The 23,687-nt window shown below is 42.2% G+C and overlaps 1 protein-coding gene across 6 annotated transcripts in view; it reads left to right on the top strand.

The window, feature by feature from the left end:
- Window positions 1-23,687, top strand: part of HHAT (hedgehog acyltransferase) — a 202,085-nt gene that overhangs the window by 30,224 nt on the left and 148,174 nt on the right. For 5 of the 6 annotated variants that reach the window (XM_081000545.1, XM_081000543.1, XM_081000547.1 and 2 more), the window contains exons 7-9: window positions 3,796-3,858; window positions 3,976-4,147; window positions 18,578-18,728. In XM_081000545.1, coding sequence (XP_080856671.1) covers window positions 3,796-3,858; window positions 3,976-4,147; window positions 18,578-18,728 — 386 coding nt within the window. The remainder of the gene's footprint in view (window positions 1-3,795; window positions 3,859-3,975; window positions 4,148-18,577; window positions 18,729-23,687) is intronic. The other variant, XM_081000544.1, reaches the window with a different exon arrangement.

Genomic DNA, 23,687 nt, shown 5'->3' with positions numbered 1-23,687 from the left:
TAAGAAAATTGACTTAGTCATCAGAGGCCTTATACCAGCAGGAAATATTGTCAGCGTAAAATTTCTTCCTTTTGATAAGGCCCAAAACAGAGTTGTGGTGACCTTTAAGGACTGGTCGGTAACTAAACAAATCTTGGACAAGAGGGACAGGCTCCAGAGGGCTGGCCTGTTGGTGACCCGCCTTTTTGAAGAGTCCGGCGTTCCACCATCCCTCTTAGGAACACGCAAGCCTACTAGTCTGCGCACAGAATTGGAAATGGCTTCTGAAAACTGCAAACAAGGTCAACCGGAGGCAGTCAAAATTTCCAAACAGAAGGCTAAGCTCCAAAAAACTTTACTCCCTTCCAATGAACCCAAAAAAGATATCTTAAATGAAAAGGAGATGCTCTTTTTAGCCTCCCTTGAGCAGATTCAACAGTCCCAGGATGCGTTAATAGCTAGGTTACAAACCATTAAAAAATCCTTACTCCGCCAAGGTTTTTCTGCTCCTTTGGAATTTAATTTTGCTACTAACACAACAAAGCCCTTATCCAACGAAGACTGGATGCAGTGCCGGTTCCTGTCCCCCGAAGAAGTGGGTTCTCCCACACAACCCTTAATACCTCAAACAACAATACACCAGGTAGACCTTGCCATGCCGATGAGTAGGAACGGTTCAATCTTTGTGGATGCCTCAGGATCCTTAGATGGCATTCAGGTGGAGGATTGAAAGACAGATACAGCGAGGGGACACCACGCCAGGGAAACAAAACTCACTAGGTTAGTACCTACCACAAATGATCTCAACAGCTCACTCCACCTCTACAAAAACATTCATTCCATCATCCTAAAGAACAAACGGAGGAGTCTACCTTTGTTCCCCTCACCACCATATTTTCACATCTTATCGTGGAATGTGGCGGGCTGGCTGTCTAAGCAGGGCGATGCTGATTTCCTGGATTTTCTCTCAAAATTCCAGATTATTTGTCTACAAGAGACCTGGTGCCTAGACTCTCATCCCCCTTACTTACAGGGTTATGCGGCTTTTGCTACCCCTGCGAAAAAACTAAATAACCGTGGGCGACCTAGCGGCGGTTTGGTCACTTTTATTCCTATAGAGCAAGGGTACAGGGTGCGACAACTGCAGTGGATGAAGAATGGTTTCCAGCCTGAGGTTCTTGTTTTTGACCTTCTGGCCTACCGTAGTTTGAAAGTGCCCCCCCTTTAGTGTATGCCCTCTACGTAGGGTCTGGCTATCTTCACATCAGGGCTCATCAAATGAGTTTGTTGTGGAGGACAAAATTGTCTTGAGTGCAAAAATACATAGTTCATTGTGTCGTGGGAAATAGCCTCCCCAAAGAAGCTCACTTTCTGTGCCTTTTCTGTTATTAGTCATTATAATTAGATTTCTTACCTTATCTTCACCCTGAGTCCCAGGGTAGATTTAAAAAATACACTGTTAAAATCAGTTAAAACAAATTAAGGCCTTTCAAATGCATTTTTCGTTAACCCAGGTGTTCTAACTGTGTCCTACATCTGGGCTGAAAATTATTTTATGCTGCCTCTATGCAAGGAAGGTGGGGTTTTTTGGGGGTGTGTGTTAATTATTACTGTGTTTTTAAAATATTTTGTGTAAGCTGGCCAGTGTTAACTGAAGGCGTGCTAAATAATAATAATAATAATAATAATAATTAGAACAATGTTCACACATTGAACAAAAAATGAGTTAACACATGAGTATACTTCTGAATGACTCATTTTCCTGCTTTATTGGGTTGCCTGAATATCTCCCTATAAAGGCAACTTTTTCCAAATTTAATATTTCAAAACAACATTTTAATTATTCCTGCTCGAAATCCTGAATGCAAATCCTGAGAGTAAAGGGAAATGAGCACATTTCCCTTCGGTTAATTTCCTTTATTCATTCAGAATCTCTTTCCTGAGAGGTCAGGGAACAAAATGCTTTTTCAGAAACAATTATCCCAACAGGTGATAAAGACTAGATGTTGAGACTATTCTAATCCCACATGCCTTTTGGGGGTGGGGGAGGCGAATTCTACCGGCCATTATGGGTTGAAGGGAACTTTGCAGAATGATTAAGCATGATGCTCAGAGAAGTGAGTCAGCTCTGCATGATGTGAGCAGCCATTAGCAAGACGGATAAAAGTGAAGGCTGATGAAAGCCTAAATCTTTTAAGCTTTTGTTACGTGTTAGTAATTTACTAAGGAATAAAAATTTGGTCAGGTTTTTTTTTTTTTAATAAAGTCATATCCACGCAACCAGACTCATAACTATTACACAAAGATCATCATAAAGCTTGAATCCTGATAGACTTACTCTATTTAAACCATTTAACGAACAAAATGCTAGAAAATCTGACAATGTAAAGAGAGCACACTCATTCAATCAGTGCAATGACTTTGTGCCATGCCAGAGAACTTCTCCTCTCCCTGTATCCCTCCTGAACCTGATCTGGGGCTTCCCCCAACGCTGTGGAGTAGGGCACAAGGTGTGGAAACCAGAATCCTTTTGCTAACAGAACAAGTGCGTTGATCCAGAGTTAGTGTGAGTCGATGAGGCACTTACAAAAAAACAAAAAAACATTGAGAGTTTAAAGTGGGGATTTGATAATGTTAGAAAAATATCTTGGTTGGTCCTCCTTCAATATATGATTGGATTCTCTGAGGAAACCTGGTGTGCAAGATCAGGAAAGGGCAGGGCTTCTTTTCAGTCGGAACTCGCAGGTAATCAGTTCCAGCTTCTCTCAGTTGGGCACCATTGCCATTTTAAGAGAACAAAGGATGCGTTCGTAGTGAGTTCTGGCACCTTGTTTTCTACAATAAAGCACTGGAAAGGGGACTTTAATAATTGCATTCCTGCAGTAGACTTCACACAAGAAAGGACCACAGGAAAATTCAGTTGAAATTGGTTTACTTTGAAGTATTTATGTTTTAGGATCAGGAGCATGTCAGAAGCACTTCAAATGTGATGGATTCCTGCTTACTCTGTTTGGAAATTGGTTACAAGAAGTAGAGCCCACAGTGTGTCATAATCATATGGGTACAAACAGCAAAACGCCACGTGTGAGTCCCCCATCACACACCATGATTTATATCAGGTGTGGGGATCCTTTAATCTTCCAGTTGTTGCTGAACTACACTTCCAACCATTGGCCATGCTTGGTGGGGCTGCTGGGAGTTGTAGTTTGAAACATCTAGGTTCCCCACATTTGGTCTACACCCAACCTGGTGTTCTCTAGGTACTTTATACTACAGCCGGGGCTGATGGAAGTTGTAGTTCAAAGCATCAGAAGGGCAGCAGGTTGGGAAAGTCTGGTCTTTGTGCCCATTTTTTTACAGAAGTGCTATCCACACGTCTCAGGTTTTTAAGTACTCCACACTTCAATAATGGCCTTAATATTACACTTCAAATACATATGCAGTGGTACCTTGGTAGTCAAACAGCTTGGCTCCCGAACAAATCGGCTCCCGAATGCTGCAAACCCGGAAGTGAGTGTTCCAGTTTGTGAACGTTTTTTGGAAGCCGAATGTCCAATGCGGTTTCCGTGGCTTCCGATTGAGTGCAGGAAGCTCCTGCAGCCAATCAGAAGCCACACCTTGGTTTTCAAACCATTTTGGGAGTCGAATGGACTAAATTCGAGAACCAAGGTACCACTGTAATAAAATTTGTCAGCCAAACTAAGACTACTGTACAAGCCTCCATGAGCACTGGCCAGCCCAATACATTCAGTACTTTACTATCCAGACATACCTTTTAAAATATTTAAAAATGAGACTGCTTGTCTTAATTAACAGGGCAATCCTTTGCATGTCTGCTCAGAAGTAAGTCCCACTGAGTTCAATAGGACTCACTTCCAGGTAAGTGTATATATAGGATTGCAACCTAAATGTCCCATCTTTTCTATACAGTATTGTTATCATCACCATTCATTATCATTATCATCATCATCGTTGTCATTATTATTTCTAATACAGATGAATAAACAAGAAACCTGCAGTTTGAAGTTCAATCTCTGGGTTTTCATCAGGGGCTCCGTTCGTATTTTGCTTTGGTGGTGGCTGGCAGAGTCGATGATTCACTTTATGTATATACATGCCATCTGCAGCAGCCCTTCACATCTGGAAGCAGTGACCTACTGGACCTTAGGTTAGTGCCTGTCTATTGGTTTTATGCAGTAAACCAGTGGGATCTGCAGTGTATTGTTCCTCCTAAGAGAAGTGCTTCTGTTTCAGGTTTCTGCTGCTTGCAGGCTCCCTGTAGGCAATATCCTGTTCTCGCAGTGGCCAACCAGATGCCTACAGGCAGCCTGTAAGCACCAAAGGTTCAGCAAAATTTCCTTTGGCCTGATCCAGCAGGACTCTTATTTTGTTTTTAATGCACGGGTGCTTCCAAAGGCTGTTAAAAACAAAGCCTGTTTGCTCAGGGTTTCCCCAGCTTGGTTATTAGCCCATTTTAGATATTGTGTCTAGACCTGACAATGTTCATTGGCTGTTGTTGAATTTATTTAGGTTTTATGTATATTTTAATACATATCATACATACATGTACACACACACACACACACACACACACACACTGCTGTTGATGACATCCATCTGTCTCAAGAAACATGGAGTTGTGCCTCCAAGGGCGAAGCCAAACTACTGCAGCACCGAAGTGACTTCCCAGTGTGCAAGCCTCGTCAGTGTGTATGGAGGCCTTGGGCTGCCCAGATGATAAAGCCCCCCTCTCAGCCTTGCAGATGTGGTCCAAAGGGAAGCAGAGCAATATGTTTGGCACCAGCCTGGCTGCAAGACCTGCTGAAAAGAGGCATAGAAGGCACCATCCAACCATCTTAGGATCAGAGTTTCCCTTCTCCTAGATGGGCTACCTTCCCTAGTTGACAAGCCCCACCTGCCCCTCACTTCCCTCTACAGCACATGCATACGTTGGTCTCATTCGCTTAATCTGTCCATAATTCACCGATGGCTTGAGATCTAGTGGCTACCCTTACACACACATATATATGTTACATTAACATTTTAGTGTTGAATTTCATTCTGCTTCAAGATATTTGGGTGGGAAGCGATGACTTAAATAATAATAAATGAATGATTTGAGGCTGTTGGAGGCCCATGGAGCTTTCTTAGTGTGTGGGGCTACCTTATGTTGGGTTGAAATCACGACAGACGAGTGGTAGGTGTCATATGAGAGGCGTCTCTTCCGGGGCAAGCCCCGGGAACTCTCTTTTATTGAATATTACAAACATTGCCACAGGTGTGCTTGTGGCTGATTGGTTGATACAAACACAAAGCATCTTGTTGCTGATTGGTTAACATAGGTACAAGGCGGGAATTACATACAATCATTTATTACTGATAGATCAAAGGATGAGAAATGGAGCTGGAACTAGACAGGCATGAAACCTCCTAATTAAATTATAACTAAAGATTGATATTGAAAGAACATAACATGAAAGAATACAACAATCACGTTCCGTAGATGTGGTCAGCAATGCATTAAGAACAGGTCAGGATACACTGTTTCATGAACTCAATGGGAACTGTTCAGAACATTCTCAGACTCTTGTGCAGAAGCAGAGAAAAGATTATGAGCGAGACTTCCCAGAATGCAAGAGAAAAGAAGCAATAGTTCTCATAGTCCCATAATGCCACAGTTATGTGCAGTAAGAGAACTGCAGAAAGAAAACTTCCCTTCAACCTTATTGACTTCAGTCCTGGGGAAAAGCTGGCCTTTCTTGCGCCATGTGCAGATTGGAGCAGCATGGAACTGTGGCTTACAGCCATTTGATAATAACTTTGGCCCAAAACTGCTCTCCCCCTGCCAGTGTGTTATATCCATTTTGGCCAGCCTGACCCATGGTCTTGGGTGCTGGCAGGCGAAACAGTCACAAATGGCATGGGGACGCTGTGTTTTTTGAAATAGCTCTTTACGCTATTTGGGCAGTTTTAATCCTTTTGAAAATACCCGAAAGGAGAGAATTTGCTGGCAACTCTACCAACACTGTGACATACATAAGCCGAGGAAGCTCCAGTTCATCTTGCACCTCAGGCAGGAATAACAAGTCCTAGAACGTTGCCCACACAAAGAGACATGTTTTTCTCTACAGCTTTATTAGTAGTTCATGGAAATTCAGAACTGATGATTAATGTTCAAATAAGGATACCATTCAGTAAGCGAAATAAGGTCTCGTTGCTGGCACATTTCATGTTTAAATGACAGAAAATTAATAACTGATGGAACATATTCCTCAGCCTTATCCTTTTACCGGTAAATTAAGAGACCAAATATAGGGAACCCGTTCTCTTGTGAGTTCCACACATCTGGGCTCAATACAATAAAGAAGAAATTGATACGACGTGGAACAAGCAGCGTTGTGAAATCGATTGCCGCCAAGTTCGTTTAATGCAATCGGTCTCAGATCTCGATAACCGCAAGTTAATCTTGACCAGCTGATTGGAAATGAGATGCATGGTCATATGGTGGATTTTTGAAATTGATGGTGAATCAGGTGATCAATCAGGTGATCATTTGATAACGTAAGCTTGAGCTTCCTTTTTTGTTTGTTTCTGGTGCTTAGAAAGAAAGAAAGAAAGAAAGGGGAAGGGAAAGTAGGGCATTCTAATGTTAATTAAATGTGGTAGTAATGCACAACTGTGAATGCTTACCTTTCTGCCCAGGCTTTCCCTGAGCCTCAAACTGCAAATAACAGAACAGAACAAGGAATGCTATTGTTGGTCATACCCAACTTACACAAAGCTCTTTATATAGACCAGGTGTGAGGAACTGGTTCTAGCTGGTGGGCTGGATCCTTTCCTTCCTCATCATCTCATCCCCATGGGCAAAGTTTGACATTTGAGCAGAGCCACCCACTTGTCAATAACCTGATGTCACAAAGATGTCAGGTGACCCATATTTTGTCCATGCCGACGTTCAGTTGATCATGAGGACTTGCACCTGTACACAGAGTCAGTGATCCCTGGTTCTAGCTCAGGTGGTCCCTAACGCTAAATGTGATTCTTACTGAGATTCTGGCAGGGGTGCCAACTTGCCCCCCACATTGAGGGGGCCTGGCGTCATGTGACCTGTCCCTCCTCACCCGGCAGGCCAGCACTCGCCCATCGGCAGTGGGGGGTGCAGAGGGTGAAAATCATCCTCCATGCCTCCTGCCCCACCTGTTGGTGGTGGGGAATGGTGGCCCCCTCAATATTGTGGGGGCTTGGCCCCCTGCCCATAAATATTGAGGGGGCTGAAGCCCCTTCTGCCCCCTATAGTTGGTGCCCCTAGATTCTGGGAAGGTTTGAAATGTATGGAACCTTCTTTAGGCAGGATGAAGTGGGAGACTACTCAGCCTCATCTAGTATGAAAAGAAGCAATGGCCAATTAGCAATGTAATCCTGAAGGCAGTGGAGATAGATAACATCATTAGTAAAAAAACACAAAAATAAGTACAAAAAACCCCCAATCTGTGAGGCAATTGAGGATTAAGGAGGGTTGTATACTTTTGTAATGGTTCCGACCTCTGCTTAATCTGTTATTTTTGGAGGACTGAAACTGCATATGTTAAAACTAGGTCTTTTACGAGATGGGAGTTGGTGGCACTGTGGTCTAAACCACTGAGCCTCTTGGTCTTGCTGATCGGAAAGTTGGCTGTTCAAATCCACATCACGGGGTGAGCCCCCATTGCTGTGCCCCAGCTCCTGCCAACCTAGCAGTTTGAAAGCACAGCAGTGCTGTGATGGGAAGGTAAACGGCGTTTCTGTGCACTCGTCACGGTGTCCCATTGCGCCAGATGTAGTTTAGTCATGCTGGCCACATGACCTGGAAAGCTGTCTGAGCGCCACAACCCCATAGTTGCCCTTGACTGGACTTAATTGTTCAGGGGTCCTTTTTTCTTCTTCAAAAGATAATAAATTGAAAGCAACCACGTGGAATCTAGAGGGTTTCTTTGTGGTGAGAGCAGTATCTATTTTTCATGTGAAGCCTGTGTGTTCATCAATTTCATAGAATCTTAGAATTGGAAGTGATCCCAAGGGTCATCCCAATATTTTAAAAATGCAAATGGAGGATAAAATGGATTGTTTCAAGAAGTGGCAGAGAGATATTTCTAGATTTGTTTAAAAAAAACAAACAAAAAATAAAAATGCAAATGGCATCAATCAAGGGTGTGTGATTACTATTGGGATTGGAACTGGAGGGAAGGGGAAACTTAACCCTTTCTTTCTGTGCTGTGGTCTTGAGGAAGGTACTTCATCTGATCTGTTATTTTCATTTGCACCACTGATGGGTCTCCTTTTAATGCAGGGAGCACCTTCAGAGGTGGAAGTTTCCTCAGGACCACAGAAGCAATGCGTTAAATCCCTTCAATTTACAGGACTCCTGGAAGCCATTGTGATTATTCAGGATAGGCCACTCTGCCTGCTGCAATCCTGATATTGATGAACATGCCCAGTTGATGCTATTTGCATTTTAAAATACCTTCACATAACATTAAAAGACTCATTTTACATTCCATCTTGTGTGGTCCTCAGCCTTTTCAGCATAGTGTTTAATAATACAGGGGCGGGCACACAGGATTGTGCTAAGGAATAATTGAGCTGATGTATGTGAACTGCTTTGCACACTGTCATGTGCTCTATAATTGCTAAATTTTATTGCTGTTTAATTTATTATTGTCAAATTAAAAGTGGAGCTTGATTCTGATTGTGTCTAAGAATACTATCTGTAGCTGGTGTCTTTTAATTTGTTGTCTAATAATCCAGAAGATAAAGTGAGAATTGGGTGAGTTCAGGTTTAAAGCTCCCAGTGTTTTGTTTTTGAACATATTAGCGTCTGTGCATTCATCTACATACTAATGGAAAGTCAACAAAGGAATCTGTTTCGCTGCTGTTTTGGGCTTTTTGGTGTGGTATTATTATTCTAGAAGATAAGGAGGAGGAAGCGAAATATTTGGCATCTTGCATTTGAAAACAGACAATACAAAATATAATTTAGGGTGCTTAATGAGATGTTCCTCCCCAAACAAGGGACAAGTGAGGACTTCATAAAAAGTATTAATAGGAAAATATATATATATATTTTAAAAAGCCCTCCAGCAGGTGAAAAGTAGCTATCCATGCAGAACATTTTAAAGTCTGTAACAACTGTTGAATAGTTCACGGCTTGGTGCTTGTTTTTCTCAAGCCTTTTGAGATTATCTTGACTGGAGAGAAAAAACTGCAGTGTTTTCTGTGCTCTTGGTTTAAGCTCCTCATTACTGGCAGACAGCTCTCATCCTTGGACTCAGTTCAGGAATGGGCTTGGTGAACAAAGTTGTTTTCCTGAAATAACTACAAAAAGTGTTGTTGTTTTTTCTATGCCAAATTCAGAAACCCTTCCACTACAACCAGATTAAATTTCCAAGAAGCGTTCAAAGGATATCCAGAATGCCCATTATTACAAAGATGTAATAATATCAATACTAAGCAGCTGAAGCCCAGAGGATAGATCAAGGGGAGGCATCAATAAACTGTCTTTAGCTATGTTGCATTCTGTTTCTGATGCGACAGATTTCAAGACTGAAGATCCATATAAAGAATGCTGCTACAAGCTATGTTTCTCATCTTTTGTCTAGTCTGTATCCTCTAAATAAGTGGAAGGTTGCTGAGGGTGTATTTGTCATGATGCGAAGGAGTACTAGCACCGCGGAGGCGGTAGGAAAGAAGATTGCATATCTTGATGATACTTCTTTCAAGACTTTCCTCACTCTTTGAAGCCAATTCAGATTGGTGGTTTATTATGTAGGATGTATGTTCAGGGATTCAAAAACCTTGTAACCCATTCTGCCTTTAATACCGTATTTTTCGCTCTATAAGACGCACCAGACCACAAGACGCACTTAGTTTTTGGAGGAGGAAAACAAGAAAAAAAAATATTCTGAATCCCAGAAGCCAGAACAGCAAGAGGGATCGCTGCGCAGCGAAAGCAGTGATCCCTCTTGCTGTTCTGGCTTCTGGGATAGCTGCGCAGCCTGCATTCACTCCATAAGACGCACACACATTTCCCCTTACTTTTTAGGAGGGGAAAAGTGAGTCTTATAGAGCAAAAAATACAGTAGTTGGATCTGGCAACAGCCTCCTGGGATGCTGTGGGCAGAAAACTTTCCCTGACTTTCAGACAATTAGGCACTGTGAACTGGGTTTTTTTTTTAATGTACTTGTATTTAGTTTCCCTCTTGAAAAAGGGCTCTAGCCTGAAGCGTATTGGGCTTGATATATTTTTCCATGCAATTTCTAGATTCTTCTACCGCGAATAGGGCTTGGTGCCTCCCATCTTCTTTTGTGAGGTAATCGCAAAAGGAAACATTGGAGCCCACCCCAAACACTGACCCATGGTTTAAAGATAATTTACTTACTTTTAAACAACTTTGCTTTTCATTGTTTATCAAAATATGTTTCCTTCTCTCCTCCTGCATTTGAGGGAAATTTGAAGGAGCTTCCAGTATGTGTTTTTTGAAAGGAGAAAATTAGCTTTGAAAGACACACAGCAAAAATTACTCTTTCCTTTTTTCTTTCAAGGTTGGATTTGGAAGAGCAACCCATAGTGATAAGGAAAACTCAGTCATAAAATTTCAAGTCTATACCCACTTTTCAAAAGAAGATACATGACAAAGAGGATCACAGCACTATAAACTAGGGAGGGGGTGAATCAGTCAATTCCAGTTTTTCTCAGTTACTCATTTTTTCAGGCTTAAGTTCAGCTTGACACTTTTTACATTGCTACCCTGTGCTCTTTTGTGAGGAGTGTGTGTGTGTATAAAATTTATTAATAAATTAATAATCATGCAAATTCATCATGTCAGCATTTAGGTGCAAAATTTCCCTCACACATTCCTGCAAGCAAATTCCCTTAATACAGTGTATTTTTGTATGATATTTCCACTCATATGTGCACACTTTGACTAGTGAATGCATTTCTGTGCAGGTTGCTTGTGAACACAATGTGAGCTCGCTTATTTATTTACTTATTTATTGCATTTCTATCCTACCTGTCCAAGGAGCTCAAGATGATGTACATTCTGTTTGCCCTACAATTCCCGCAACAGCCCTGTGAGACAGGTGAGGCTGAGACTAGATCAAGGTTACTCAGTGAGCTTAAGGGCTGCGTGGGGATTTCAATCCTGATCCAGCTACAGCATTTTAGCAGCTTGAGCACTGGCTAGGCTGGTTAGTTCTCTTTCTGCTGGAGCCCAGAGGGCCTCATGACTGGTTGTTTGAAGCAGGCCCCATTCTACCTCATGCACTTGGCCGTGGAGCTCCCTTTCTTTCTTCCCCAGTTGCAAGAGGAGAACTCTCAACAGCAGTTTTTATCCCAGTAAGCCTCTTTCTAATGTCAGGTCGCTTTTCTTACCAGGGGCATCTAGATAACGCTTATCAAGGCTGTTTAAAGTCGAAAGGATATCTGAGGATGCTTCGCTTCCCATCCATTTAGCTCCCCTGATGAGGTCCTGCTTTCAGATACCATCTATCAATGGTGTGAAATCAGTCAGTGAAATTCCTTCCCCAGGAAGCCTGCCTGAGCTTGACAGTTACGGGCCTCTGGAAGGAACTGGAAACACTACTCTATTTAGGTCGCCATCCTCTGCACCTGGGATAAGCTTCGCTGAACACAGTGGAGCTTCCCTGCAAGGTTACTTGTTTGACTGTATTAAAGTGCAGTGCTTCGTGATTATTTTGCTCTTTAGACTTTCATTTCTTTTCATAATTGTTCTGATTGCATCTTGCAAAAGTGACATTAGCCGTCTTGGCTTTCCTACAAAAAGGGGGGAAACGCTCTTTCAAATGAACAAATAGAAAGATACCTTGTGGTGAGAGGGATTGGATTTGTCCAGGGAAGGGAAATACGGCAAAGTTTTGTTCACAGTAAACATCTGCCCCGTATGTTTTCCTGGACATAAGGTAAAGGTCAAGGGACCCCTGACCCTTAGGTCCAGTTGTGACCGACTCTGGGGTTGTGGCGCTCATCTCGCTTTATTGGCCGAGGGAGCCAGTGTACAGCTTCCGGGTCATGTGGCCAGCATGACTAAGCCGCTTCTGGCGAACCAGAGCAGCACACGGAAACACCGTTTACCTTCCCGCTGGAGCGGTACCTATTTATCTACTTGCACTTTGACGTGCTTTCGAACTGCTAGGTTGGCAGGAGCAGGGACAGAGCAACGGGATCTCACCCCGTCGTGGGGATTCAAACCGCCGACCTTCTGATCAGCAAGTCCTAGGCTCTGTGGTTTAACCCACAGCGCCACCCACGTCCCATTTCCTGGACATATCAGTACTGTTTTAGGGGCAGAAGCAGCTGTTTTCAGCTGGCAGTTTTGCAGGGCTAGCCTAACTACATCAAAAACGATATGGTTTCCAGACACCCCGTTATATTGGAAACGAAGCTGCTTGTTAAGTCCTGGTTCATAATCTTCTACTCGCTTCTGCCGATCGATTGAAGCAGCGCATAGAATATTCTCTTTTGAGAGGAACATCTCTGGTACTAACACAAAGATGACTCAAGCAGGTGTGCCAACAGCCACTTGCTAAATAAGGGTGGTTGAAATTGTAAGTAAATTATTTAAGGGCCAACACTCTTGTTTTTAACAGTGCTTGTTATGGTGGCTGCTGCTGTTGCATGTATTGCAGGAGAACTCTCTGGAGAGAAAACATTAACATGGAAACCTTCAGAATAGCTATCTGTGCACACCTACATATAAGGAGATGTACATTTTCCAATGTAGTTTGGTTATTGACCTTGATGCTAAATGCAGAACTGGCCCAAGGCAGTTTGGTGCTTGAGGCAGAAAATCCAAAGGGATGACCTCAAAGTAAAAAAATAGGATCATTTGGTAAATAATTAACGATTAACTATTTCATGCCACAGATTTCCTGCCCAAGGTCATGAGCTCACTTTGCCTAAGTCCAGGACCAGCCCTGAATAAACTAGAATTGTGGTTTGATTTTTTTTTAGTGACCTTTTCGTGCCCAGAAAGTGAATGATGGGAAACAGTTAGCACAATAACTTTCGTTTTTATCAGTGTGTGCATGCTTTTTAGAAATGAACAGGAGAATGAATAGTAGAATCTTCTAGCCAAATACAGTGACAGTACCAGTTCATGGATTACAAAATATATTTGGAGTCTTTCACATATATCTAACCCTTTAGAATATGCTACGGCTGGGGGCCGGGGCGGACAGGATCTGACTGGTGGGCAAAGCACTCAGGCCACTTAGACCAGTCAATCACCTGACACCATTAACATCAGCTGACCCAACTTCAAGGGAAATAATCAGGAGTGCACTCTGAAAGCGTTCCCTTTCTTTCTTTGTTGCCTGGTTGGACCTTAAGCCAGGTTGAATGGAAGATCTCTACTGAAAGGGGCTTGCACTCGGCACCTGTCAGCTGACTGACAGCTGACTGACTTTGAGGTCTTTAAGCAGAGGCTTGACAACCATATGTCAGGAGTGCTCTGATGGTGTTTCCTGCTTGGCAGGGGGTTGGACTCGATGGCCCTTGTGGTCTCTTCCAACTCTATGATTCTATGACTGGCATTGACTGCAAATCCCGCTGGGATCAGGAAACTGAATGCAGACATTCTGTGCTGCATTGTGTGGGTGGTATTCAACTACGTTTTAATCAGAGTAGGCCCACTAAGATTAAGGGACATGAGTAAGAGAGGTCCATTCATTTCAATAGGTCTCTTCTCGGTTGACTACCACCCAGGATCTGCATCTGAAGGGGAGAACAGGCTTGAACAAGTGTGCTTGCCACAGCTGGTGTGGCACCTGTCATGGAATTCTACTCAAGATTGATCCAGAGTAGATTCCAATGTATAGTTAGCAGAGTAAAAACTTAAACACGTTGCAGGATTCCCAAAAAATAGACCAGAGGCAATTGTATTTCATCCAGCAGAGCTTTACTGCTGCTGAAAGCAAATGAGCATAATGGTCACAAATCCAATACATTCAGGATTGGCACTGTCCATAAGAAATCCAGTTGCAGCAGACTTAAACATATAATAAGTCTAAATCTTAACACTAAGCATACTATGTGCAGAACACCACACCAGAAGGAAAAGAGATAGAGAGTGTGAAATGCAGGCTCCTTCTGGCCTTACTTTTATAGTCAGCATGACCTCGACAGAAGAGAGAACAGAACCAGTTTAAACCAATTGCACTCTGGCGGAAATGACTGGCAGAATCCGAGACCAGGGAGAAGAGTCGGTGGAGGAAGATTGGAAGAAATTTAAAGACTATTTACAGAAACATTGTAAAATTAATGAATATTAGAATGATTTTGGAATGAATCTATGTGATTTTAGCAAAAATGTATCAAAGATTTAAGAACAATAGACTGTTAATTGGTGAAAACAGGGAAAGTAAACTTATATTAAGATCAAGATAAATTTTCAGGATAAAAATTTTGAAGAGAGGGAAAGGATTTGCTGAAATGGATAATTGACTTAGAATACAAAAAGGGAGGTGTGAGGAGGTCAGGGAAACAAGCAAATGGAAGATAAGTTATGGGAAGGCTTGATTTGTTTTTTGTTTGTTTGTTTGTTTTTAATTGATTCTATTTTTCTGTTTTTTATTGTGATGTGTTGTTTTGCTATTGTTTAATTTGGTGTTTTTTCTTTTTTCTCTTGCCTTTTTGTAAACTTAAAACCTTAATAAATACTATTTAAAAAAAAATATAAACCAATTGCACTCAACCTCTCTGAAGGAATAACCCAAACATCGTGAACCTTCTGCTTTCACACAGAGAAGCTTCCAGAACCCTCTTGAATTAATTAGAATAGGAAAGATCTCTGTACATCAGATCAATACTTTCTGCACTAAGAAATGCAAACTGACAGCATCACCCTCCAGCGAGTGAGATGTGCGGAGGGAAGGGTAAGCAGTTGGTTGTTGCTCCACAGCTCCAGATTTGGGAGAAAGGCTGGGGGGTTCTTTGATAGCAGAGTGGAGAAAGCACCCCAAGACTCTTAGCCATGCTGCCCTTTCCTATTCCAGAAAACAAATCAAATACCGTGAAAATCCCTGAAACGAGAAGTAATCGACTAGAAATATTATCTTATAAAATTAAACTAAATAACAAAAATCAAAAAGTTTAAGGAAAAAATTAGAAAAACCTAGAATTGAACAAAGCCTTAACGGCATGCCATCTACAAACCTCATTTCACTGAACTATTCAGTTTCCTCAGAAGGAAATAGAGAAATCATAAACCTTAAATGACCAAATTCAAAGAAAGGGGGTAAATCTCCCAAAAATTTTGAAGTACTATAATCCTAGCTCGACCTAGGTGAAGCAAAGCACAGTAATAAAGAATTGAGGACTCAGAGGTACAGTTTCTAAAACTGAGTTTACAAAAAAGGTTTGAAAACCTAAATGGTAAGTTTTAGACACAGCCCAACTTGAAGAAAGCCAAGCACAGTAATAAAGAGTTGAGGACTCAGCTTTGAAATTTTTTGCATTGCCTTTACAAAAAGGTTTAAAAACAAAAACTAAACCTACATGCACAGTGCACGTTCCTTCTGGCCTTTCCCTCGGGAGACAGCGGTGGTGGCGGCGGCTTGGTGGCTCGACTATTTGGCTTAGCCACCACCATTGCTGAAAAAGCAAGCCTGCAATTCCTGTCTCCTGTAGTGAGTGTTGTTGCCCAGCAACCACTACAGGAATATTTTGTGTGAGGCAAAGCAGGCAGAGTTAAGAGTTGCAATTTTCCCGCTTCTTTTTGGTGGCCTTCATGGGTGCCAATGTGCGTGCAGAAGCCTCATTTGTGAAGAACGTAGGGACATGGGAAGGTGGTGTATGCAAAGTTAGACCGTTGACACATCAAATTTAGTACTGTCAACGCTGGCGGGCAGTGACTCTCCAGTGTCTCAGACTGGGGACATTCCCACCCCCTATTGGAGAATCTGGAATCATTTCCATGCTAAGCAGGTACCACTAGGCTACCACCATTCCTCAAGTAAAGCTCACCAAGGTCAGTGAGTGTGTATGCTCAGGATTGCATGCTAAAATATTTCTAATTGTGTGATACATTTCAAAACCAACAATAATATTTATATAGTGCCTTTGAAATGTGCAAAGTGTGTTTCTCCCTCTCTGTCCCAAACCCACCACATTATCCAATACATTGAAAATACTGTGATAACCCTTTAAACAGTCACAAGGGATCCTGGGAGCTGTAGTTTGCCAGAAGACCCGCCCCCCTCCATTTCCCTCACAGAGGTACAGTCCCCAGAGTTCCCTGGGAAGAAGAACTAGTTTTTAAACTGCTCTGGGAATTGTAGGAATTCACAGAAAAGCAAATGTTCAGAACTGAATGTTGGGAAGATTGTCTTTAGGAGCTCAGAAATTTCCACAAAATGAAAGCCAGTTGGCAGGCTGTTACCTTGGTTCTTTTTTTCTAGGGTGGTGGGGTGTGGGCAGCTTAAAGCACATTTTTTGGAACACACGCTATAAAAAACCAAGAGAATTCTGGGTGGACAAGTAGAGCAATGTCTGTAATAACACTGAACACACCAGCTATTGACTTTATATTTAGGGCACATGAAGATTTATAGCCCTTTGAGGGTAAATATTTATCTCCCAGATCAATAGGTCTTGATTTCCGCTGAGCTGAAAATCAATATTTGCTTATTATACCAATCCAAACCTGGAGGTCCCAGCTGATATTCTGGAAGGAAGTGTGACATTTCTGATGTTTTCTTACACCTGCTGTGGTTCATAAACTAGAATGAGTGAAGGAAGAGGTTTTAACATATTGATGCTCTATGTGTATATATGAGATGCACCTGACATTTCAGGTGCATGTTTTACTCCTTGAAGAACACGACTTGAAAAGGGAACATTGCTTTATGTTAAACAGACTCCAGTGTGGTTGAAATCAATCTTTCTATGTGGGAATGTGTCAGGGATCCTGTCCTGGGTGGTTTACTGCAGGTCCAGAGATGACTGCCAGTTATGCTAATGAACCATGAAGAAATTTTGCTTTCCAGCTGATTCTTGACAAAATCATCTTAAGATCCATGTTTAGCACTGTGGCCACTGGGGACTCAGCTGTACAGCTGCAAATAAAATGTTTTAAGTGTGTTGTAAAGTGCATTATACAAATGTGACATTAGATGGCGGTGGTGAGCTATGGCAAATTCAATATAGTTTTTCATAATTTTTTTTAAAGCATTTTCACAACGTTTTTTTATGTGTGTAGATTCCACCCAGGTTGGGCTTGTGATCAGAATCACCAAAACAGTTTGTTCTGTTCCATACTTAGCTTTTCCTGAAACAGTCCTTCAAGAGATCAGGGAGTGGTTTAGCTGCAGAAGCATGGAGGGCTGGAACATCCATCCAGAAAATGATGGAATCCTTAAGACAGAATTCTGAAAACATTGGATTGTATCCAACGAAGTTTGTCCTATTTGCACAAGAACTTCTGCTTGTACAATGGAACTCCCTGGCCCCTTCCTCTCTCCTCATGCCTGTCCCATTTGATCTGGAAGGTATCTATTTGGTAGGCATAGGGTGGAGGAGAGGGAAGGCAAGTTCTGTTGCCTTCCTTGCTTGAATGGGATAACCTCATTGCATACAACTGCACACAAGATGATCAAAGGTGACCCGGAAACTACAACTAATCCAGAATGCGGCAGCTAGACTGGTGACTGGGAACATAACACATAACACTGGTCTTTAAAGACCTACATTGGCTCCCAGTACATTTCCGAGCACAATTCAAAGTGTTGGTTCTGACCTTTAAAGCCCTAAATGGCCTCAGTCTAGTATATCTGAAGGAGCGTCTCTACCCCCATCATTCTGCCCGGACACTGAGGTCCAGCACCAAGGGCCTTCTGGTGGTTCCTTCACTGTGAGAAGCCAAGTTACAGGGAACCAGGCAGAGGGCCGTCTCGGTAGTGGCACTCGCCCTGTGGAACGCCCTCCCACCAGATGTTAAAGAGAACAACAACTACCAGAGTTTTAGAAGACATCTGAAGGCAGCCCTGTTTAGGGAAGTTTTTAATGTTTGATGGATTACTGTATTTTAATATTTTGTTGGGGTGGCTGGGGAAACCCAGCCAGATGGGCAGGGTATAAATAATAAATTATTATTATTATTATTATTATTATTATTATTATTATTATTATTAGAATCAGAGGAGATATGGCAGCCATCTTCAAAGATCTACAAGGCTGCCACATGGAAGATGGAGCAAGCTTGTTTTCTCCTGCTCTGGAGGGTATGACTTAAACCAATGGCTTCAAGTCACAAGAAAGGAGTGCCAAAGGAAAAGTTTTGCTTTGACCTGTTTAATAGGCACAGTTGGTGTACATGTTCCATGCATCAGAATCATAGAATTGTAGAGCTGAAAGGGACTCAGAGTGTCAACTAGGCCAACCCCAGCAGCACCCCCATCCGCAACTGAAAGAGATAATAGACACTGACCACCTTAATGATGTATATTTGCACGATATGAAAGAGTGACCTTATTTACAGGGAGAGGGAAGGACGATGAGTACTAAAATAATGACTTGAATCTTCCCGTCTTTCATTCTTCTCAGGTGGGCTGGCGTTGGCTCAGGTCCTCTTCTTTTATGTGAAATACCTCGTCCTTTTCGGTGTTCCTGCACTTGTTATCCGAATGGATGGGCTGAAGTCTCCCGACTTGCCACGCTGTGTGAGCACCATGTACAGTTTTTCCGGAATGTGGAGGTTAGTTTTGCTTTTTATTGCAAAGTTTTATTGCCGATTGAATTTTCGCGAAATGGCTGCCTGGCATGTATGGGCTGTGTGGCCTTCCACCTGTGTGCCACATGACACATTGCACCTACAAGAGAACTTGCAAATTGATAAGCAGCATTGGGTTTCCATTCCTAACTGCTTCTCTTTCTAATCTTTTGAAAAACGCCCTTCCGTCTAATAATTACTTTTCTCCTGCCACAGAGGTGAAGAGAAGCCTGCCTTTGGGATGTTCATCATCTTAATGATTAGAATTGGATCTAAACCGCTTAGCTCCACTGATCGGATAATTATTTTCTCCCCACATCTTTATGAAATACGATTCATTTTTCATTATTGTCCCCCCTGAAAAAGACACTTTGTGTGGAAAATTCATGCAGGGAAGGATAAGTAATATTTGATTAGGTGACCCTGCAGCAAAAGTGTTGAGGATGATCATTTTCACTGTGCTTTTTGGAAGGTAATGGGTTTGCTTCAGAAAAAAAGTAACTTTTAGAGATGCCTCAAAATTTTGCTGATTTCCATAGGCCTTTATCTGGTTTTGCACCTCCAGTTGGGTTTTTATTAGAAATCTAATGGTCCTTGGCAGCTTTTGAAGCAAGGTTTACCTGAAAGGGGTGGGATTACAATCTCTGTAGATCAGAAATGCAGCCTAGGTTCTTATTCTTAATTAGTTATTAAATTTGTATATCACCCATCATCCATAGATCTCAGGGCAGTTCACAGCACAGAAATACAAGATGAAAACACAAAACGCTTAATAAGAACAAGAACAAAACAAACCAATAACCCCCTCTCCCTTCCACAGTCTGGCTTTAGTCCCATGCCCAGAAAATACTTTCTGTCAGTGATATCTGCTTTGCCAGCTATGTTCCCTCTTGGGCAGGGAGTAAGAAGGCATCGTTTTCTGTACTGCACTGTTTTGTTGTGTTCATTCCACTGCAGTTTGTGGGACATACAACCAAACGACAGTCTCCCTTCAGTAGAAGTACGGACTTGGCAAAGAACTGGCTCCGCCTAAACTCAAATCTCCCTAGTTTACTATCCCTAGTACTTCAAGACTCCCATAAAAGTGCCTGGCTTAAAACCGTCTATCAAAAACTTCACTCTTGTGGCCTATCCCCACAACACCTACTCACTATGGGCCCTACTAAAGCAAACAGTCTAATTGGTCAACGTCTAAAAGATATCGAGCATCAGAACAACCTGGCCACTGTAAGGAAATTCTGCCCTTGGTATGTTCATTTTCCACCTCTCCATTTTGATTCTCTGGCCCCATATCTGCACAAACTTATTATCCCAAAATACAGACGTGCTTTTACACTTGCAAGACTGGATGTTTTGCCATCTGCGGTACTTGAGGGTCTATTCCAAAAGATCCCGCCTGAGAAACATCTTTGCCCCTGTGGAGATGGTAGCACTGAAACAGCGGCACACGTCCTTCTGTCCTGTACTCTCTACAAAGACCTGAGGAACGAGATCATCACCCCGCTCGTACTAACCATCCCAGGGCGCTCAACCACTGCCACAATGTCCTTTCTTCTATCAGATCAAAATGAGCAGATAACAGCAAAGGTTGCTGGATTCTTAGCAGGGGCAGTCAGAATAAGGGCCACTAACTGACAACTGATTCATGACTTTAAATTGTGTTCTTATATCAGATTTCCTTTTCTGCGTATACTATAATGTTTTACTGTTGCTATGGCAATTGGCTAATGCGAATAAAGTTTTATCTATCTAACAACTAAACGACTAATCCGCCAAGGCAAACAAAAAAAGCTAGCAAAAGTCGCCGCCGGTTGTACTCTGCAGGGAAGGTGTTCCATTGCCAGAGTGCCACAACAGAGAAGGCTCTCCCTCCTTCACATGTAAGGTGTAGAAGGTACTGTGGGGAGGGCCTTCCTAGCACATCATATCCCGCACCTCAGTTAAGTTATAAAAAATTGTTAAAAACAACCTTCTAAAAATCTGTTAAAAACTCCTAAAAGCAGCCAACTACTGTCAAACTAATAACTTCAAGGTTGCCAGGGACAGAACTTTCAACCATCAAATGCCTGGGGAAGCGGGTATTCAACAAAAGGATGCACCCAAGGATTACTACTAGTGCGATGGAACTTCCTTCCTCCCAAGTATTCCTAGGTCATCTCCACATCCGATCCAGAGGGTTGGGGGAACCCCTAGAACAGATTTAGAGGGTTCTAGGGGGAGGAGAACATAGGGAATTTCAGCCATAGCACTACATTGAATACAACCCCGTTTCGTATGTAACAGCATTCAGTTAAAAGTGAAACAAAACTCTGCCAAAGTCCTCTTCCTAGTCATGTAGGAGACTTGAGGGGGGCAGTGCCTGAGCCAAATGCATTCCCCCCCCCCGGCTTGTTCGTATATAGTGCAAAATTCCTCCAACCTAGGGAAGCTGGCTGAAACTGATGGGAGGTGTAGTCTAAAACACCAGAGTGGTTCAGCGTTATGTGCAATGATTCTGTGTTATGTGTGTGTGGTGATAGGAGCTGTTATTTCTGCAAAGGATTTCGTTTCGGCTGCTGATGAAATCCAACTCTTTCAGGCTGTTTTCACCCTCCATGGGTGAAAATATTTCATAGCAGGAATAAAAGTCTCTGTCTCTCTCTGTGTGTTTGTGTGTATTTTGATTGAGAAAAATGTGTGGTGAAAGTAACATTTCTGCTCTTGCTTGCAATCTCTCAAACTAGATTATTAATATTTTTAAAAATAAAAATAATTGAAAGTGTCTCCCTCTCACACACACCTTGCATATAGAGTCTAATTTGGCTTTAAGGTATTCATCTTGAAAATTGTTTTTAACTGTGCTTAGTACAATTCTAGCTATGGAAATTTGGGAATTATGACTTCTATTTCAGTAAATCCCCTTATTAGAAAGCAAACTGCCTGTGCTTCTCCATAAACAAATTATAGTTATTATGTCTTAAGGTGCATTAGTCAGTCTCCTTCCATGAGACTCTATGCACCCCTTCTTGTAATAGAGAAACAACATTCTCTGGTTCTTAGTGTTTAAATAGCAATAACCTCAAACAATGCGGTGTTGTCTCCATTGATTTTGATGAGATATTGTAGGAAAGACTAATAAAGGGTAAAAACTCTTTACCGAAGCGCTTCTGTGTTTGCCTTCTGTGGTTTTAAGGAAAGAAAGAAAGTAATGAATTCTGGAAGAAAGAGAATCATTAGAGTGGCTAACAATGGACTCATTTAAATTAAATTTGCTGTTTTGAGACTCCTCAATTGCTCTTGTTTAATTATTCCAACAGAAAGGCAATTTTTGACAACCTTCCTTCTGATGACTCCATCACTGGCCAATCTTCAATCTTTGAACTGGTTGAATTTTGCAACCACCTCCATATGTACACCACAGTTGCATTCTGAGCTGTTCTGTGGGCAGTTCTTTGGTTTTGAAGAAACTTTCAGATGTTGCCATGTTGGTGTGAAGGGGATGAAATGTCTGAACAAGCATCTTGAAATTATGTATGTTCTAGCATAAATGTTGAGGTAGCTAGTTCAAATGTTAACCCTAAACCACAGGAGTGCCCAGAAAAAAATAATCACAGGAAGGAACAATACATTTAAAGCAGTGTCGTACCACTTTAATCAGTCATGGCTCCCCACAGAGAATCTCAGGAACTGTAGTTTAAGTGTGTTGAGAAGACCCCTGTTCCCTCACAGAGTTGCAAGTCCCAGAGTTACTTGGGAAGAGAGATTGACTGTTGGACCACCAAAGGGTGGGTTTAAAAGGGATTGTTCAAAGGCTATTAGTGGCTACCACCCATGATGGGTATGTTCTGCCTCCATAGTTGGAGGCTAAAAGCCACAGGAAGGGAGAGTAGGTTGGTTCTCAGGTGCTTGTGGGATTCTTACACACATCTGGTTAGCCACTATGAGAATAGGATTCTGGACTAGATTGGCCATTGTCCTGATCCAGCAGCCTCTTCTGTCCTTATTTTTCATTCAGCAGACATATTTTTTTATTGCTGTTTTGTCCCGTTATGCATAACAAGCAACGCCTGTCCAAAAAAATTAAATGTGATCTTTTCACAGATGGGATTTTGTGTGTGTCTGTGTGTGTTTGAAAATCAGTTCATGCCGAACGGTGTTATGAAGAGTTACGCGAGGAGCAACATCTCCCATGGCTACCGGTGAATTATGGGTCAATTTCAATTATCTAAGAAAACCTACCCAGCTTGCCCTCTGCTTCTCTTGAATTATGACTCCTTCATGCCCTTACAGTTAAAATAATGGATCACGGCTACCCACAGGGTAGAGAGATATTTTATTTGTCCGCTGCCTTTTATAGGAATTTGGTCGTCAGTGATGGAAGGCAGAAACAGAGATTTCACAATGAGAGCATAGTCTGGGCTATTGCAGGTGCAGGTCAAACATTGCTCAGTGGAACTTACTTCAATTTGAAATGGAACTTACTTCAATATCAGAAAGCTTTGGAGGTGGCAAGGGATTGCACTGCCTGGGCTTCAAACTGGAAGGCCACAAACGGAGGACAATAGTCCTGTTTGGGTACTCAGCCTGATTGGGAGTGGGATGCTAAACATGCATGAAGGCCAGGCATGCATCTATACATCCATGTATCCATGCATCCATGCATGCACACACACACCAGCTCCACCAGCTCCTGTACTGTACATTGGACAACCCACCTGCTTCTGTTACCTGTGTGTGTCTGTTGCAAAGACCCGAAGGGAGTTTCTAGGGGGGGAAAAGAGAAACTGACAGAAAACAAAGTTGACAAATTCACCCATCTATAGCTGTAAATCAGGGGAAAAGAAGCACAGCAGGAGAAGTGCTATTTAACACTTTTGCCTCTGGGTGTTTTCTGAGTCAAACTCTCTTTCCTCAAGCATCCTTTTCCACTTATGGGAGAAATGATATATGAGATCCTTATATTTT

This window comes from Podarcis pityusensis, assembly GCF_964106645.2.
Source record: "Podarcis pityusensis genome assembly, chromosome: 3".
Classification (NCBI taxonomy): domain Eukaryota; kingdom Metazoa; phylum Chordata; class Lepidosauria; order Squamata; family Lacertidae; genus Podarcis; species Podarcis pityusensis.
This window is presented reverse-complemented; position numbering and strand designations above follow the sequence as displayed.